The sequence below is a fragment of the Chiloscyllium plagiosum genome, unplaced genomic scaffold (genome assembly GCF_037043375.1).
Source record: "Chiloscyllium plagiosum isolate Xiang-an unplaced genomic scaffold, Cpla_swu_hap1 HiC_scaffold_26, whole genome shotgun sequence".
Classification (NCBI taxonomy): domain Eukaryota; kingdom Metazoa; phylum Chordata; class Chondrichthyes; order Orectolobiformes; family Hemiscylliidae; genus Chiloscyllium; species Chiloscyllium plagiosum.
This window is the reverse complement of record NW_028270164.1, coordinates 22,505,050-22,524,375: the sequence shown is the minus strand read 5'-3', so window position 1 is coordinate 22,524,375 and position 19,326 is coordinate 22,505,050. Positions and strand designations below refer to the sequence as shown.

The following is a 19,326-nucleotide window of genomic DNA, read 5'->3' as shown; positions in this document are numbered from 1 at the left end:
CTGTTCTATGTTCTATAGGTTTAGGGTGAAAAAGGAATGATTTAAAGGGACTCAAAGGGCAACTTTTTCATGCAGAGGGTGGTGTGTGTATGGAATGAGCTGCTCAAGGAAGTGATGGACATTGGTGCAATTACAACATTTAAAAGGTATCTAGATAGGTATATAAATAAGAACAGTTTAAAGGCATATGGACTAAATGCTGACAAATGAGACTAGATTACTTTAGGATATCTGGTTGGCATGACCGAGTTGGACAGAAGGGTCTGTTTCCATACTGTATATCTCTATAAGGGTCTGTTTCCATACTGTACACCTCTATGATATTGTTCAACCAAACGGGTTTTTATTTTCACACGACTAGTTACAATGGCTATATTACAGCCTACCAGCTTCCATCAAACCAAGATAAGTGAGGTTAGGGCTGCCACGGTCACTTAGGCCCAGAGATGGAAATGGTAGGCTGGTTTATGAGGGCATTTGTGTAGCAGTGGCTCCTGAGATTGTGGAGCCTTCCATGGGGCAGGAGAAATTGAGATGCTTAAGTAGCTAACTGCTGTTCTGATGATTGTAAAAATTCACCAATAAACTCCAGAAATATTGAAATCTATGTTATGTGCTTTTCAATCTCTTAACCATAAATGCAAAGCATTGTTGAGAACGTATTCTGTCAGAATGAGGAAAGCATGATGTTTCAATTTAAAACCAATGTAAATTAATACGATCATGTCTGATTTATTATTTCAAAACTGATAACCATTTACACCATTGTTAATCAAATATATATCAGCCTCTATTTTAAATGAACTCAAAGACTGAGCTTCCGCAGTCCTCTGCAATAGAAAATGACAAATATTCACAATCTCCTGATACTCCTTAATTGGCTCCCTTTTAACAATTCTGTTAACATCTTCAAAAAACACCAACAATTTCACAAAGATGATTTTCACTTCACAAATCCTGCTGGCTATGCCCAGTCAGATAATTTTTTTATCCAAATGTCTATTCATCATGCCCTTTGTGAAAAGTTCTAGCCACATTCCTTACTACTTATCTAAGGATGATGAGCCTGTCCTTCTCTGTTTTGTCCTTTACTCTTTTCCTAATTAGATGAGTGATATTTACAAGCTTCCAATCTGAAGGAATCATTTCAGAATCTGTGGAATTTTGCAGATTATTACCAATGCATCTGTGATGACGCTTCTCCTTTAACAAGGTTAGGTTGTCCTTGGTATTTTTCAGGAGGTCGTGAAGACACAGCCTCGGAATTATCTGGGGTTGATCTACTTGAGGAAGCTTTTAAGTTTCAAAATAAACACTTGTACAATGAAAGGAGAGTGGCAAGTTCTCCAGCTCAGCTTTTGCTGGTTTGGCTTGGGTTCAGAGCTGCAAGTCAGTCAATTTGGAGGCTGCTGGTCCAAGAAACAGCTCCATGGAAGATGTTCCAAGCTGAATCCCTCTATCATCTCTCTCTCTCTCTCCAGTAGGACCGTGTGTTTGATTTTTCCTTTTTTGCCAACGGGTTTTTATAGGGATTGTTGCAAATATTTGGATCAGCATCATTAAGTTGGGATAATCTGTTAAGTTTTTGGATAGGTTGTTATTCTGTATTCTGTTCTACTTTGTTTGTGTTTCATTCAGCAATCTTTCACATAAATTCTGTTTTGTAGTTGGGCCAGCTGCATCACTCCCGGAATATCCGCCTTACACCTGCATAAAACAACAAGTCCAGTTAGGGTCTTGGCAACTTTCTTGAAGTGTTCTGAGGGGGTTTGGTCTGGTCCATAACACATCTTAAATCTCAATGACCACCTCTGTCAACACTCTGGGCTGTAGTTGATCAAGTCCTGGGGATTTATTAACCTTCAGCCCCATTAATTTCTCCAAAAAGCTTCTTACTAATCCTGATTACCTTTACATCCTTATTAATCATCATTGCTTGGATCTAACTTCTGGCAGATCTTTTGTATCTTCATTAGTGAAAATAGCAAAAGTAATCATTTAAATTAGATTAGATTCCCTACAGGGTGGAAACAGGCCCTTTGGCCCAACCAGTCCACACCGACCCTCCGAAGAGTAACCCACCCAGACCCATTTCCCTCTGACTAATGCACCTAGCAGTATGGACAATTTAGCATGGCCAATTCACCTAACCTGTACATCTTTGGACTGTGGGAGGAAACCAGAGTAAACCCATGCAGACACAGGGAGAATGTGCAAACTCCACACAGTCACCCAAGGCTGGAATAGGGCCCTGGTGCTGTGAGGCAGCAGTGCTAACCACTGAGCCACTGTGCCACCCTGGTTTTTTAGGTTCTCTGGCATTTATCTATTCCCCATTATAAATTCTCCTGACTGTTTTTAATGGACACACATTCTTGGCCAAGCATTTTATTTTTAGGTATCTACAGAAGCTTTTACACTCCATTTTTCTAAATTGCATTTGTAATCTATTCTCCCTTTTCATAGTTAGGTGATTGTTTTTGACTGGCACGCAGACCTGAAGGGTATGTTTCTGTGCTGTAGACCTCTATGACTTTATGATTCCAAGTATAATACGGTAGTTCTCCCATTTCAAATCCAGGGACTTAGGGAGATGCACGACTGCATTGGTTTCTCTTTAACAGGAGCAGTATATCTGCTATGCTCACCCTATGCTATTAGTCAAATGTCAGGATGCAGAGGAAGCGAAAAGAAAAATGTTCTCTTCATGCCTGCTCCTAGTGGAATGACAGTGGTATTTGATGAAGATAAAACAAAATCCTTCAGGATCAAACCAACTTCCAGCAAGATGCCTTGTTATTGATATATTTGTGTTCATTATTGTAGACAGTAACCTAATATTTAAGTGCTGGGACTTTGATTGTTGCATGTTTCATTTTAATTGTGCAGTTTTTATTTAGATTAGATTAGATTATTTACAGTGTGGAAACAGGCCCTTCGGCCCAACAAGTTCACACCGACGCGCAACCCACCCATACCCCTACATTTACCCCTTTAACCTAACACTACGGGCAATTTAGCATGGCCAATTCACCTGACCTGCACATCTTTGGACTGTGGGAGGAAACCGGAGCACCCGGAGGAAACCCACGCAGACACGGGGAGAATGTGCAAACTCCACACAGTCAGTCGCCTGAGTCGGGAATTGAACCCGGGTCTCTGGCGCTGTGAGGCAGCAGTGCTAACCACTGTGCCACCGTGCCATTAGCAGAATTTTGTTGTCAGCACTCAAATATCTGTTGATACTTCTGGAATGTTAGATGCAGAGAGCAGACAGTCTTTTTATGCCTAGAATACGTCATACAGCATGGAGAAAGGCCCTTTGGCCCATCATATTTGCACCAGTCATCAACCATCTATCCAGTGTAATCCTATTGTAGCTTGTAGCTTTGCATTGGTGTACTGTTTCAAGTGCTCATCTAAATGGTCCTTAAATATCTTGAGGGTTCCTGTCTCTATCACTTTTTCAGGCAGTGAGTTCCTGACACCCACCACCTTCAAGTGAATGAGGATTACTTCAAATCTTCTCTAAACCTCCTGTTCCTGACCTTAACATTGTGCCCTGATCTTTGCACTAAAGGAAATGTTTCTCCTATCGACCCATCTATACTCCTCAGAACTTTGTACACCTCAATCAGGTCCCACTCAGCTTTCTGTGCTGTAAGGAAACCAACTTCAGCCTACCTAATTTCTCTTCATAGCTGAATTACTTCAGCCTACAACATCCCAGTGAATCCCTTCAACACCCACTCCAGTCCAACCACATCCTTCCTATACCCCTTTCCTGGCTGATGGCTGTTTATTAGTCTTATACATATCTGTCATGTCACTGTTATTGGCAGATTTACCCATCTGATCAGAGTTTCGCTCTTGGGAGATTTTGGATATCTATTGCTGTTGCTGGTGCATCCCTGCTCAGATAACTGGTCTATGATCAATCCCTCATCACTTTCCTCTCTCTATTGTACACAAATGATTTGTTATGCACCGTTGAAATAATGGTATGTTCAAACTGAAAATAATCATTTCTAATTCTCAACACAGATTCTAACTCAGGGAGAGACTCCAAACTAATACAAAACAAGCTAAAGGACATTGTTGGATTGGGAAAACAAATGCTTGAGGAGAAAGAGAGGAACATCCACACAGAAGAGGAACTTTTAAAACATGAAGCAGCAAATCGTCAAAAATTTGGAAGGATTTTGCAAAAGATTGAACAACTTCTTAACCATTTGAATACTTCTCAAATTTGTTAAATCTTATCTTTCATATTACAAAATTTGAAAGTGTCAATGTTATTTACAAATGCCAAAATGACTCTGTTCAAGTAATTTCAGTTACAGTAAACCTCAATTTTATTTTTAAATTGTCTTGTAGATAAGTTGAGGACGCAGTGAGGAAATTCATCAGTTTTAAATATTCGGTTGTGAAAAAAGAAGTGAATAAGGAAAAGAAAATCCCACCTGGATCTGAATTTAAATTTTATGTAAATTTCTGATGAGATACCTCTTTTCTGACCAGTTTTCAATGGAGAGATATAACACGGGTAAATTTTAATGGTTGGCCTTCATTTCAATTCTGCAGGTTAATTGAGAAATAGTGGAAAATGATACAACCCAGAGGTTATCCTTTTATGCAACAAATGTGATAACTTTACTTTGTCAGCTGTCTTGTGAAAGTCTTGTGTTGGAAGGTGGATAGGAAGAATCCAAGGTTGGGAAAGTCTATATATGTAGGATCCAGAGGAATATCATATGTAGAAAATGTTCCCACTGGCCAACTATTGGTGGAGATCCTGTTTTTCAGAATAATGAATGATGAGATCCTGCTACTTGGTGCAGGCACAGTGAGCTGAATGGCCTCCTTCTGCATAAGACATTGCTGATTCTGTGAACTCTAATATTGATTTTGACATTTTCTTAATTGATAAGAGGATCAAGAGTTACAGGCAGAAAGCAGGAAAAGCAGAAACATATGACACATGATCGAATGCAGAGCTAAATGGCCTAAATCTGCTCCTATATCTTATGTCTTTTTAGTCTTATGGACAAGTAACTCAGAGTTTTCATTGCCTCCCAACAATCTTCACTGGAAAGAAAAGGTTTATAGTACCCATCAGACATAAGATGGTTGATGAGTACAAGTTGTTTTCTGTACAAATGTAAGTTATGGACAATTCATTATCCTGTCTTGGTAATTGACTATTACCTCATACCAAGAGTGTTCCTGAGCTTTATTTCTTTCAGGAAGGAGAACAGGTTTCAGAAACTTGGATAAAGAAAGCCACTAAGTCAAAATTTCAAAACAAAATCTTTCGAAGGCAGTGAGGTCCACCTAAAGTTCCAAGCAATATAACAGGCAGGCAATCATTAAAAATGCAATTTGCTTAAGCCAAGCAAGACATTACATTGATATATGAAAGTGTAGTTCAATTATTTTTTGCTACGATGCAAAAACAATGCTATCTGATAGTAGCATAGTGCTTTGTATGTTCGCACACTACAAATTAAAATAAGAATTCATGCCTGGCACTATTTTGCCAAGTGTTCAGTCTATCTTTGAAGAGATTGAGAAATCACACATAAATGACACAAATATGGAGTTCAGACACAATGGGGTAGAATGTTAAATACAGGTTATGTTTTTAGACAGTATAAACACATTCTAATCATAATTACTTACTAGAATGACTAGAGTAACTATGAGTGTTTATTTAAACCAGACGTGAAACTACTTTGTCATCTTCCCCTTTGATTTGGGAAACATGTTAGACCACTTTCAGACTTCATGATCATAAATCACCACCCTCTCATGAAGTTTAACTAGTGTGAGTTAATTCACCTCGCTTTAACAGAAGGCCTGTTGAAAGTGCGTGATTAGGAAACTTCGTATGGTCAGGAAGGAGACACCATATCAGGAGTGAGACACAGCCCGAGTGAGAATATAATTTGGGCTTTGGATACAGCATGGGAATTCAGTGCGAGGGGAAGAGGTGCTTTTTTGGCTCTTAGTTTGAAAGGTTTTATTTAACAAGAAAATTTGAAGCCCAAGCATAGGGGGCCAGCACAAAACAAAGTGACATCACAGGAAAACCTGTTCATTAGTAATCTGACTATCTATTATAGCTCACATTCAGATTGAATGTAAATGGGAGAAATATTTACAAATTACAAGCAAAAAAAAAAGTTGGAAACCTTTAAAACAAATTAAGTACTAAGTATTTAAAATGGAGATGCAGGACCAGATGATGTGTTGTAACTGCTTAATGTGGGACCTGGTGGATTATATCATGGTTCATAGTGACCATGTAAGTAGTCAGTATTGGTTGCCTGAAGAACTCTGAGCCAGAGTTCATTAGCTGGAATTTGAGCTTTGATCACGGAGACACATCAGGGTGGGGGAGAGTTAGCTGGACACTGTTTCAGGAAGCAGTCATAGAATCTTGACTGTTCAGAAAGAGACCACAGCCTAATGAGGCCGCACCAATCCTCTGAAGAGCATTCCATCCAGACGCAGACCCCCAACACTATCCCCATAACCGCACATTTACCATAGCCAATCCACCTAACCTGCACTGTATATGCAATCTACCATGGCCAATCCACCTAACCTGTACATCTTCAAACTGTGAGAAGAAATTCAGCAGACACGGAGAACGTGCAAATTCTGTACTGTGATGATACTGCTCCTTTGATAAGGTTATGTTGTCCTTGGCTCCTTTTCAGAGAGCTTGTAAAAGACACAGAATCCAAAAGGTCTAAGTTTGAAGAGTTTTTCGGGCCAGTTTGATTATAGCTAACAGATACTGTCTCAAGCAGATCGGGACGAAATTTGAAAGCAGCACCATTTAAACTAAATTATATATGGGGTGGGGAATGTTGAGTTGAATTGCATAGAAAATTATGGAAAAAGTTAAAGGTGAGGAAGGTTCAAGAGAAGTTATTAGAGTTTCCACAACAGTAAGAGGAGAGGGAAAGGGTCAGGAATCTAACTTCAGACACTGGAGATAAGGGACTTAGGGCTTTGCTACTAATTTTTCAAATGACACAAAGATGGGGAAAGGACAAGTAGTGTTGAGGATGTGGGAAGCTGCAGAAGGATTTGGACAGCCTACGAGTGAGGGTAAATAAGTGGCAAATGTAATACCCAACAATTTCAGCATCATACCTTACACAAGCTTCTCCCCAAATCCAAAGGTGAGCAGGTTAAGTGGATTGGTCATGGTAAATTGCACATAAGGTGCAGGTTATGTGTATTAGAGAACCCAGACATCCATAGAGAAAATATGACTTGATTAACAGCTAATACTCTGTGATCTATCCTCATCAACTGCACAATGTTTATTTACATAAGACAAAGAGCTTTCTTCCTCTCGGAGAATGTTGTGAAACATGAAAGGGTTCAGAAAAGATTTACAAGGATGTTACCAGGGTTGGAGGATTTGAGTAATGGGGGAGGCTGAAGAGGCTTGGTGGGGCTATTTTCTCTGGAGAGTCAGAGGCGGAGGGATGATAGAGGTTTATAAAATCATGAGGGGCATGGACAAAATTATGATGGGCATGGATAGGATAAATAGACAAAGTCTTTTCCCTGGAGTGGTCGAGTCCAGGAACTAGAGAGCATAGTTATAGGCTGAGAGGGGAAAGATATAAAAGGGACCTAAGGGGCAACTTTTTCACACAGAGGGTGGTACGTGTATGGAATGAGCTGCCAGAGGAAGTGGTGGAGGCTGGCACAATTACAACATTTAAAAGGCATCTGGATGGGTATATGAATAGGAAGGGTTTAGAGGGATATGGGCCAAGTGCCGGCAAATGGGACTAGATTGGGTTGGGATATCTAGTTGGCATGGACGGGTTGGTCAAAAGGGTCTGTTTCTGTGCTGTACATCTCTATGACTCTATAATGTTTGTAATTTCTGCTATTGATATTTTCAAGGGTCAGGATGATTGAATTTTTAAGGGCTATAGCACAAAGACATTTTTAAAAAGGGGTTATTAATGAATGACCTTTCAAGAAAAAAACATTTTCATATAATGTTTTGATAATTCAGGGTTCACGGGTTCTGTATTGAGTATATTGTGGATAATAGGCATATACTTGTCATAACCTGGAATGGAGGATACAAGGGGCTGGGGCGGGGGGGGGGCGGTTGTTGGAGGGACAGAGCTAGACGCAGAGGCTACATGATTGAGAATGTTTGAAGTTAGCTTCAGAGAATGGTTCACAATTCACAATTAAAAAGGTGACCCAACTCTAAGAGAATTGCAGGAGACTAGGAAATGCCTATCTCCACAATGAAGCTGAGCAGTTCAGGACTGCGCAATGTGGGCTTATCATTCACACCAGCTTACATCCTTAAACCGCACTGATCAAAATTGGAATCTGGCAGGAATCTCAGCATCAGGGACCACATTCCATTTTTAGACCACAATGATGTCTTCGATAGTCCAGCCCATGGTAGAAACACAGAAGCTTTAATTTACTTCAGATCTCTTTATTTTCACAAGATTGACAGTCAGACATGAGAAATCACATCAGAGAAAGTATAACTTATTTTAAGTTAATGAAAATGTCTATAGGTTTTGCATCCTGTCTACATCTGTGAAAACATTGCCTATTGAATCAAGTACTTCTTTTGTTATTCTTGGAGCTGAACCAAGCGTTTATTATGTGGCATCTTCCAACAGTATTGAACGAAGCAGTTTGAACTGGTGACCAGACATCTAGAGGATTCAGAGTTGACATGGTGAGGGTATGGAGGGAGCATAGGGGATTTGAGAATAGGAACACGATACAAGAGAGTAATGGTTACAGATTTTTAACATACCTGTCAAAAGATTCCCAACCTCTCATTTGATTCCTGACCCTGTGGAAATGGCAAGCAGTGGGAATTGTCATGGAAATTAAAATTTGGTGCCATACATATCTTTCCACATTGGCCTTCTTAATTCAGGTTCCCTTTGAGTTGAGAGTTAAAACTTTAGCCTATTGATTCTCAAAGTGTCACAAAATTGACAAGAAATTTTGCGCTTTTCCAGCAATACATTTTCAGCTCTGATCTCCAGCATCTGCAGTCCTCACTTTCTCCTCAAAGAAATTTTGGGAGACAGAGAGAGAATAGGCCATAACAATATTAGTGCCTTTCCATTTTTTTTAAAAGCTTAGGGCTGGGTATCATTATAAGCAGGATAACCGCCAGTTCTGGGAATGAGAAAACCCAGTGGATCAGCACCTATCAGACATCAAGCGGTCATTCAACAAGCATTTTCAATGAGTCACATCTGAGGCAGTGATGTCCCACAACATCTGAAGTTGACATCAATCAGAGACTGGCAGACACAATGAACATCAGCAATTCTGTACAACTGCCCAGAAGTATGGCAACTGCAAGCAAGGGAAGTGTCCTTTCGGGAATTATGGATTGGTAGATCATGAGGCGAGGGTTTCAGGGAGGGAAGGGCTAGGAAAGTTGAACGCAAGATCTGGGATGTTGCTTTCAGCGGACAAACACCAACCAAACTCCCATGTGTCCCTAATTATCCCAGATTGGGGCAGAGAGAGAGAGACACTTAAACCTGACAGGCAGACTGGTTTATTTAATTAGATGATTCCACTTTCTTCATCTTTTGAGAATACAGTTAACTCGGTAGTAATGGGATGAACTCATTCAATGACCATTTATGGGTCTGGTTGGGAGGGCTGATCTTGGGCCTTCTCACCAAGAACAGTATGTCTGAGATAGAATAAAGCAGGTGGGCATCATCCCCATGCCAACGTGTCTAACTACCCTTCACATCACATGACCCACTACATCACAGGAGCGGAATGTTCCAGCCTCTATCCTACAGCCAGCAGCTAGTCTGCCCCTTCACTGTGTTTCTATGGAATTGTACTTTTTTTTTCTCATGAAATAGCAAACATCCACTCTGTTGGCCATTAGAATATTTCCAAAATAGCCTCTGAGTACACAGAATGGACTGGGATTTCCAGCATATTTCCAAATAGTTGGAGTTAAGAAATAATGAAACAAGGATGTACGAATAGGGTTATATTAATGCTCTGTTTTAATCCTATCTTGGCAAATTGTCAAACTGGTTTCATTAATTATGGAATTTGTGGTTCCACACAGATTGAAAAAGATAGCTGGTTTCCTAACCTCCTTTCTGGAATGGAACTCACTCGTTCTATTTGTTTGGTCTGCACTATGGATAGTCATGAAGATGAATTGATCAACACCAGCTCTGAGAAACAAACTGGTCCTGAGCCAGCAGCAGACTTTTTATGCATATCCAATCATCTTTCTATTAAAGTCCACAGAATGATGGTTCAGCCTCATTTGAGAGACTCATTTTCTAGTCTCACAGTGGCTTACACTTGGTTGTAAATTTTAAAAACTTTGGCAATATATTCCAGGTCAATGGAAAATCTAAACTGCGCAGTGAAAAATCAACTGAAGATAGGCCTGTTTCATGCTACTGTCATTGTCCAATTTAATTTATTTATTGTCCACTGTTTGATAGGCCAACTAAGGATAAATTTGCTGGTTTCCCTCACACTAGAACTACAAATTGATTGTTTCCTTTTCCATGATCTCAACAAAGAAAACAGGAAGTTGGCTGCAATATTTCTGGTCTGGGTCAATTAAAAGACAACAGTGGATGCATCATCGGTTCTAATAATTAAAAGTACTTTTTTACAACAGCAAAATGATTACGATTTAAAAGTTTATTTTTACATTGAAGTGTAACCATAGCATTAGAAAGAATCAACTGTCTACATATACATTTAATGATATAATTGACATATTACTCTATTGTTCTTAAATTAATTAGCTATTTATTATAAAAATAAGAAGTTCTAGAGAAACTCAGCAGGTCTGGCTGTATCTGTGGAGAGAAAAACCGAGTTAGCATTGAAACCGATAAGACTATTCTTCCAAACTCTCCCTCTTTTTATTAAAACTGGGAAACCGGACAATAATGGTGCATTCTACTCCAAAAAAATTATTTTTACGGTAGTTTATTTCATTCACAGGGACTAGTACCTCTGAATACACATCTTAACAATCACGACAATGTAAATGATCAGTGAAACAAACTCATATTTCCAAATTACAGAAACATTGCACATTGCCATCTTTGTTCCATATTTACATAAAACAAGTGTAAAAAAAAATTCATTCACTCATTGAAGTACCTGCACGTTAAAATAACGTGTCTCTCTATGGTGTTTTTCTTCATTTTCTGGATCCTGTCTGTCACCTACTGGCATTAAGACTGGTGTTATATTTGATGTGCTAATCTAAGAGGAGCCCAGTGTGTTTGAATCACTGTTTTCTCTCTCCATGCACAAAAGCTTTAATGATGTGAAAATGCTGAAAAAAGACCAGCAGGGCAGGCAACATCCAGATTTGTATGATAATAAACATCAGTATGACAGATAATTTGATTATAATTGTCCCTAATGTGCATTGTAAAGCAATACAGAACATTTTTACCAAATTTCTTTGCTCAAGTATTTTCAAAGGTTTACACATTTTTTATATAAGTTTTAATATCTTCAAAGTCCTGAACTTGTTCCATACTTTGATACATTTTTCTTTAAAGAGAGAATCACTTACAAATCCAGATTGCCAGTGATCCTTCCCTGATTTTTGTAAATGCTCAAACAGTTTGTCACAATAAAAAACACTCCAGGCAAAATAAGGCTGTGCCTTATATCACAAACTTTGGGGGAAGTCATCTCAGTCCCTTTATCTATAGGCAGGCCCATTCTTGGTGTCAATACAACACAATTTTGCTAAATTGCAAAAGGGGGCAGGTGTTTTCATCATAGTTTATCAGAGTTAACAGTGTAAGTTTCTTATAATCATTCCCATTAAAAAAATCATATTCAAGAAATTGTAAACATTTTATGTTTTTTATACATGGTCCAAAGTTCTAGAAGTAGCAGTAATATCACACAGCATTCTGATTCCTTTCTGTTATCTTGGAGCACTCTACAAACTTGATCCATTGAACCAAAAGAGCTGGACTGTACCCAATCCTCCACAATGTCATAGCCAAAATTAATGTAAAATGACTACAGTTCCAATTTCTAATATGATGATTCTGTGACTTTAAGAGTCATATGTTCTGGTTAGGTTCTGGTGTTTTTCCAAGAGAGGCAGAGGTGCTGAGCAATCTACACAGTGCCACTAGAGTAAACAGTTTGTGAGGCCTTGGGGTTTTTTTTTTAAGTTGCAATAATAGAACAAGCCTGAATGGTGGGGTGAAGCTCTCAAAAGAACCAAAATTTTAATTTCTATATTTGTTTCAGTGACAGGAGTTGTTGCTGGGCTCTCTGCAGTGTTTAGAAGCTGCAGTACATCTCTCCCTGCTACACTTTGAGTTTCCTCTTGATGCCTTTCCTCTTGGGCTGCTAGAATTGCATGTGAGACCATCTGTTTTATTGACTTTACTTTTGCCAAAGGTGTGTTTATGAGATGTTACTTTATTAGATCTGTTACTTTTTAGTACTAAAATAATTGATTATTCTATAACTTTTTCCAATAGAGTTAAGTTATTCCAAATTCATCTTATTTTTGCTGTATTTTAACTGTGGTGTATGAATAAAATATGCTTTCCATTGGTAGTTTGACCAATTGAATTGCATCTAGAATACAATTTCTGGCACTTGCCTTTAAAGTAAGAAAATATTAGGGTCTAGGCTATCTTCTTAATATATTTTGAGGGATTCTGCACTGGTCCACAACATTCATGAGTTTAACTGTTGTTAATTCCATATCCTTGTCATGTTCTAGGAATTAGCTCCCTGTTTTATAGGACCTAGGTAGAAAGGAAGAAATGTTAAACCACAGAAAGGCAATATATGATTAACTAGTAAATGTTTTTAAAAATCTACAAAGATTTAATACAATAAAAGGCACAGCAAAAACAGTATAAAAGGAACCAGTACAATATTGATGCCACACAGTATTGTATCCGAGTGTGCAGCTAACACTCCTGTATAGGTTAGCTATAGACCACTTACACAGGCAAGCAAAGACACTTTAGCAAGTGCATATGTACAAAATACCAGTGGTATGGCATCAAGACCATTATGGAACCAGTACAGAAAGATTCCACTGTACACACGTATGTTAATTCTCAAAAATACTGAGCCAATGAAGCTTCCAAATTATTTAACTTTCAGTTGATAGTGTCTGTCAAAGAGCTGGACAAGAACTATACACAGATGGCTTCTCTGTATGTCTGATTACCTAAACTGTGGAACATTTGCCTCTGCTGTCAACTTTCATAGAACATAGAATAGTACAGCACAGTACAGGCCTTTCAGCCCTCAAAGTTGTGCCAGTCCTTTAGCCTGTTCTAAGATCAGACTAACAGACATACCTTTCATTGCACTATCTTCCATGTGCCTATCCTAAATGTGCCTAATGTATCTGACTCTACTACCATCGCTGGCAGTGCATTCCATGCACCCACCACTCTCTGTGTAAAGAACCTACTTCTGACATCTCCCCTCAATCTTCCTCCACTTAGTTTAAAAATATGCCCCCTTGTGATAGTCATTTTTGCCATGGGAAAAGGTCTCTAGCTATCCACTCTATCTATACCTGTCAAACTCTTGTACACCTCTACCAAGTTACCTCTCATCCTTCTTCGTTCCAATGAGAAAAGCCCTAGCTCCCTCAACCTTTCTTCATAAATCATGCCCTTCAGTCCAGGCAGCATCCTGGTAAATCTCCTTTGTACCCTCTCTAAAACTTACACATATTTCCTAAAATAAGTTGACCAGAACTGAACAGAATACTCCAAGTGTGGTCTAACCAGGTGTGGTCTATAGAGATGCAGTATAACCTTGCGGCTCTTAACCTCAATCCCGCTGCTAATGAGAGCCAAGACACCATAAGCCTTCTTAATAACCCTATCAACTTGGGTGGCAACTCTGAGGGATCTACGGACATGAACCCCAAGAACCCTTTGTTCCTCTACATTGTCAAGAATTCTGCCTTTAACCCTGTATTCTACATTCAAATTTGACCTTCCAAAGTGAATGACTTCATACTTTTCCAGGTTGAGCTCCATCTGCCACTCATTAGCCCAGTTCTGAATCCTGTCAATGTCCTGCTGCAATCCCCAACAGCCTTCCACACTACCCACACCATCCTTCGTGTCATTGGCAAACCCACTTTTACACTTCTTTATCAAAGTCATTTATGAAAATCACAAAGAGTAGATGTCCCAGAACCGATCCCTGCAGGAGATCACTGGTCACCGAGCTCCAGGCTGAATACTTCCCATCTACCACCACCCTCTGTCTTCTATGGGCCAGCGAATTCTGTATCCAGACAGCGAGATTTCCCTGTATCCGATGCCTCTTTACTTTCTGAATGTGCTTACCATGGGGAACCTTTTTAAATGCCTTGCTAAATCCATATACACCACATCCACTGCTGTACCTTCAGCAATGTGTTTTGTCATATTCTCAAAGAATTCAATAAGGTTTGTGAGGCATTACCTACCCTTCACAAAGCCATGCTGACTATCTCTAATCAAACTATGTTTTTTCAAGTAATCATAAACCCTGTGCCTCCGAATCATCTCTAATATATTGTCTACGACTGATGTAAGACTGACTGGTCTTGCAATGCAAATTAATATAATGCGTAAAAAATGTACATCACTGAAAAAAAAAGCATCATATTGTTTTTTCTCAATTTAGTATGTAAAAGGAAAGAGTTGAGCAAGTAATAAGGTCAGGAATATGGGGCAAAGATTTAAATCGATAGTTGAGACTAAACTTTTGATGTTGGAATTTGTAAAGGAGCACTTTGGGATTAATGAGATTATATTTTTACTATATGTTTAAAATTCTTTGAATTTGTGATATTAGTAGATATCAAGATTTTCCTGTTATATCTTGTTGTTTTGGTGAATAAACTTTTTTTGTTCAAACAAAAACTGCAAAATTGCCTGTTTGCATTTCAGTCAGAGACTATTCTGTGAGATCTCATTAAAGCCAGAAAAAAAAGGATCTATTGTCAGGTTTCAATTGGGATCAAAGCATAGGCATTTATTGTACCAATCATAATTTCATGCTATCCAAAGCATTTTCTTCCCATTAAAGTTGTTTTGAAGAATAGTCACTTTTCTGTGGTAGGAAACATGGCATTTAATTTGCAGACAACAAACTCCCATAACAATGATGTCCTGATAATCATTTTTTCAAGAATATTTGACTGGAGGCTAAATATTGACCAAGACCCAAGGACAACTAGTCGGTACCATAATACTTTCTACGTATGCAGCAGTTCTGGGATATTCAATTATTCATCAATTTCTGTTGCTGGCTATTCCACCCCAATTTATGGAGATATTTGAGCTTACATCGGAATTGCAAAACCAATACAAGGTTAGAATAAATAAGTTCAATACTCACCCAGACTTCCTTTTTTCACTAATAAACCAGATTATTGCTGCAGCAAAAATGATACCCAATCCTGAAACTAACAAAGGAAAAGAGACTTGGTGTATTCTGCACAAACCTACAGGCTATATTGAACCTGTCTCTACATCCTATTGAAATCAGTGAATTGTAACAACAAGACTGTGAACAGAATATGCCCATGCCTAGTAAGTGAGTTAGGTTAAAATCAGTATTTTAATCTTAGTTTCATAATGAAAAGAAGATATATTTCCAGTCCCTGAAAGTCTCTTAAAAAGTAAAATACTTTTTAAAGCAAAATTTTTATTTAACAGTCTTGAAAGACAGGAATGCATCTTAGAATTGTTCACATTAGTGAGAACACAGTGAAAGGGTAAGCTGAACACCACAGTTGAGAATCATAGGTATATTGAAATGGAGGTTTTGGGCAGGCTAGCAATCTAGGGAATTGGAGGGAGTTCTAAAGGACAGAGAAAGCAGCCACCACAGATAGGGCAAGAAATAGAGAGAAGATAAGCTTATGGAGAAATTGAAGTGCAAAGCTTAACGTAATGTCAACAGTGAAATTATGCCATAGTGAGATTCACATAAGTCATGACAGAGTGGTGTGATGGAGGGTTGCTTTTCAGACTGGAGGCCCACGATTAGTTATGTGCCGAGTCCACTGCTTTTTTTCATTTATATAAACTATCTGATGTGAACATAGGAGGAACAATTAGTAAGTTTGCAGATGATATGGTGGTGTCATGGACAGCCAAGAAGGTTACCTTAGAGTACAATGGGATCTTAATCAGACGGGCTGGTGGGCTAAGGAATGGCAGATGGAGTTTACTTTTGATAAATATGTGGTGCTGCATTTTGGAAAGGCAAATCAGAGCAGGACTTATACACTTAATGGTAAGATCCTGGAGAGTGTTGCTGAACAAAGAGACCTTGGAGTGCAGGTTCATAGTTCCTTGAAAGTACGTCGCAAGTCGGCAGGATAGTGAAGGTGGTATTTGGTATGCTTGTCTTTATTAGTCAGTGCACTGAGTATAGGAGTTGGGAGGTCATCTCGCAGCTCGACAGGACATTGGTTTGGCCACTTTTTGAATACTGCATTGAATTCTGATCTCCCTACTATAGGAATATTGTTGCAAAACTTGAAAGGTTTCAGAAAAGATTTACAAAGATGTTTCTAGGATTTGAGGGTTTGAGCAATAGAGAGAGGCTGAATACGCGGAGTCTATTTTCCCTTGAGCATCGGAGGCTGAGGGATGACATTATAGAGGTTTATAAAATCATGAGGGGCATGGATAGGGTGAATAGCCAAGGTATTTTTCCCAGGGTAACACAGTCCAAAACTAGAGAGCCTACATTGAAGGTGAGAGGGATAAGATCTAAAAGGCACCTAAGGGGCAGCCTTTTCACACACAGCTTCTCCAATCAATGTAGGGGCAGCATGGTGGCTGCCTCACAGCATCAGGGACCCAACGTTCAATTCCAGCCTCGGGCAACTGTCTTTGTGGAGTTTGCACATTCTCCCTGTGTCTGTGTGTGTGTTTCCTCCAGGTGCTCCGGTTTCCTCACACAGTCCAAAGATGTACATGCCAGGTGAATTGGCCATGCTAAATTGCCTGAGTGTGAGGTACATTAGTCAGGGGTAAACATGGGGAATGGGTCTGGGTGGGTCACTTTTCAGAGGGTCAGTTTGGACTTGTTGGGCTGAAGGGCCTGTTTCCATAATGTAGGCAATCTAATCTAATCACTCTACGTGACTGAAGTTTGCATTCTTGTCACCATTCTAATAAATTATCTCTGCAAGACTAAAACACACTTCCTAAAATGTGGTGCCAGCAATGGACAATCTGACAGTAGAGCACCAAAAGAAGTAGAATATAAATAATTTGTACTTAAAGAGATAATTACTGAAAAAAAACTCATAAATTTATCATATTTTCTTTGCTCCAGTTCATTCTGCATGAAGTAGAAACTCACAGGTAAGAGCTGCTGGAAGTATTAGTCTCTTTTCAAAGTTGTCTGAAGGAATTTGTGGTTTGCTTGGAGACGTTGTTTCGATTATTATTGCGTTCACACTTGTGTTCATAGAATGATTGCTTTGATTTTGTTCATATGTAGTAGTATCTGAAGTGGAACAGTCCAAAAAAAGTTACGAAAAATAATTTATTCTTTTGCTTTGTCTGCCCTCCTCAATCCTCCAAAAGATGTTGACTCATTGTTACACTCAGCTTCACAATAACCGGAAATGGTTTTGTATCTTACTCTTCTATTTGCTTTTGAGGAACTGTATTTATTGCACATTACTCCATGTTATCTTACATCTGAGACAAGGCTAACCATCACCCATGCAGCAAAGGCCTGGGGTGGCCAGTAAGACAGGCCAGATAAGAATGGTGAGTTCTTCTCTACAAAGGAGCAAATCAAAAACAGGTCTATAAATCTGAACTAGTTATTAAATTAACTAAATAATAAATAGTCAGTAAATAACATAATACTGATTTGTTTAAACAGACCGGCTTTTAAGCAATAATGAACAAGTGAAGATGATGACTAGGATAATTCCAATAAAATTATCAAATAATATTGTCACGACCATCAGGCATTTCAGCATGGTCATCAGTTAACATCATGCATTTAGCTTCCTTTTAGTTTGTTTGAGAGTTCCAATTCAAAAATGATCAGCAGGACATCTTTAGTTTTAAAGGAAGCTCAAAGGTCAATATATTACATGATTATTACTAAATGTTACTAAGTAAAAACAGGATAAGGTTGTCAAATAAAATACATATGCAAAGATTATAAGTAGATATAGATAAAAGATAACTTCCTTGTTTTATTTTCTTAACATTCTCATGGCATGTATGTGTCACTCAACATTTGTTGCCCATTGCTAATTGCACTTGAACTGAGTGGTTTGCTAGGCCATTTCAGAAGGCTGTTAAGAGTGAACCACATTGTTGTGGATCTGGACAAACCAGATAAGAATGAAAGCTTTCTTTCACTTAAGGACATAAATGATTAGTTTTTTTAAAAATAATAGCAGTCAATGATAGTCTCATGGTCATCATCTGAGGTGCTTTATTTCATTTCTGGACTTTATGAGTTTAATTTAAATTTCACCAGCTGCCATGGCTAGATTTGAACCCAGGTCCTAAGCCATTAGCCTGGACCTCTGGAATTCTATCTCAATGACATTGCGATGAAATCACCATTTCTTCCCAAAAATGAAGGGTATTGTAAGCTTGACTTTTAAACAGAATTCAACCAATGCAGCGTTTGTACTTACATAGCTGGAGGCTGGTTTTACAGGTGGTCTCAGTTGGTAAAACAGACAGAGATTTAGGAGAGAGAGGAAGTTTCTTGTTCGTCACTAATTCTGTGACTATGGTACTTGCAGATTGCTTGGATTCTTAATATAGAATTGTATGTGATTTATAAATGTTTTCTGTTTTAAGTTGAGAATTCATAGGAGATCTTCCAGGAGATTTCTGTTATAAAATGGTGTCTTGCAGTATCTTATACTGATCACCCTTGAGATGGCTGTTATGTTAACTTCCATTGTCTAATGAAGCAAAGCTAATTGATGCTGCAATTCCAAGTGGGTGTTTGCAGTGTCCAGAAGAAGTTGCCAGAAGAGCATTGAATTCATAGTGTTGTCTGTGGGTTAACAATGAATTATAATTGATATAAAAAAAAACTCTCATTGTTGAATGAACTAGACCAGTCATGTGACGTTTGGGAATGATCTTGTGAATTGTGTCAATTTTTAAAGAAGTTAAATGAGCCTTTTTGATATGATAGGTGATATTACAATTGACAGTCATGATAATACTTTCATAAAGAACTAAAACTATTTCAGAGAAAGAAAGATAT

The 19,326-nt window shown here is 38.6% G+C and overlaps 2 protein-coding genes across 4 annotated transcripts in view; one reads left to right on the top strand and one right to left on the bottom strand.

The window, feature by feature from the left end:
- Window positions 1–5,531, top strand: part of LOC122563181 (C4b-binding protein-like) — a 76,559-nt gene extending 71,028 nt beyond the window's left edge. For both annotated transcript variants that reach the window (XM_087973567.1, XM_087973566.1), the window contains one exon: window positions 4,045–5,531. In XM_087973567.1, the coding sequence (XP_087829693.1) occupies window positions 4,045–4,256 (212 nt within the window). In that variant the 3' untranslated portion in view covers window positions 4,257–5,531. The remainder of the gene's footprint in view (window positions 1–4,044) is intronic.
- Window positions 5,532–11,236: 5,705 nt separating this feature from the next.
- LOC122563178 (complement decay-accelerating factor-like) overlaps window positions 11,237–19,326 on the bottom strand; it is a 45,741-nt gene continuing 37,651 nt past the window's right edge. The window contains exons 6-8 of one of the 2 annotated variants that reach the window (XM_043716693.2): window positions 17,431–17,577; window positions 15,448–15,514; window positions 11,237–12,830 (exon numbers count right to left, since the gene is read on the bottom strand). In XM_043716693.2, the coding sequence (XP_043572628.2) occupies window positions 12,809–12,830; window positions 15,448–15,514; window positions 17,431–17,577 (236 nt within the window). In that variant the 3' untranslated portion in view covers window positions 11,237–12,808. Of the gene's footprint in view, window positions 12,831–15,447; window positions 15,515–17,430; window positions 17,578–17,603; window positions 19,111–19,326 lie in introns of those variants that run through there. The other variant, XM_087973568.1, reaches the window with a different exon arrangement.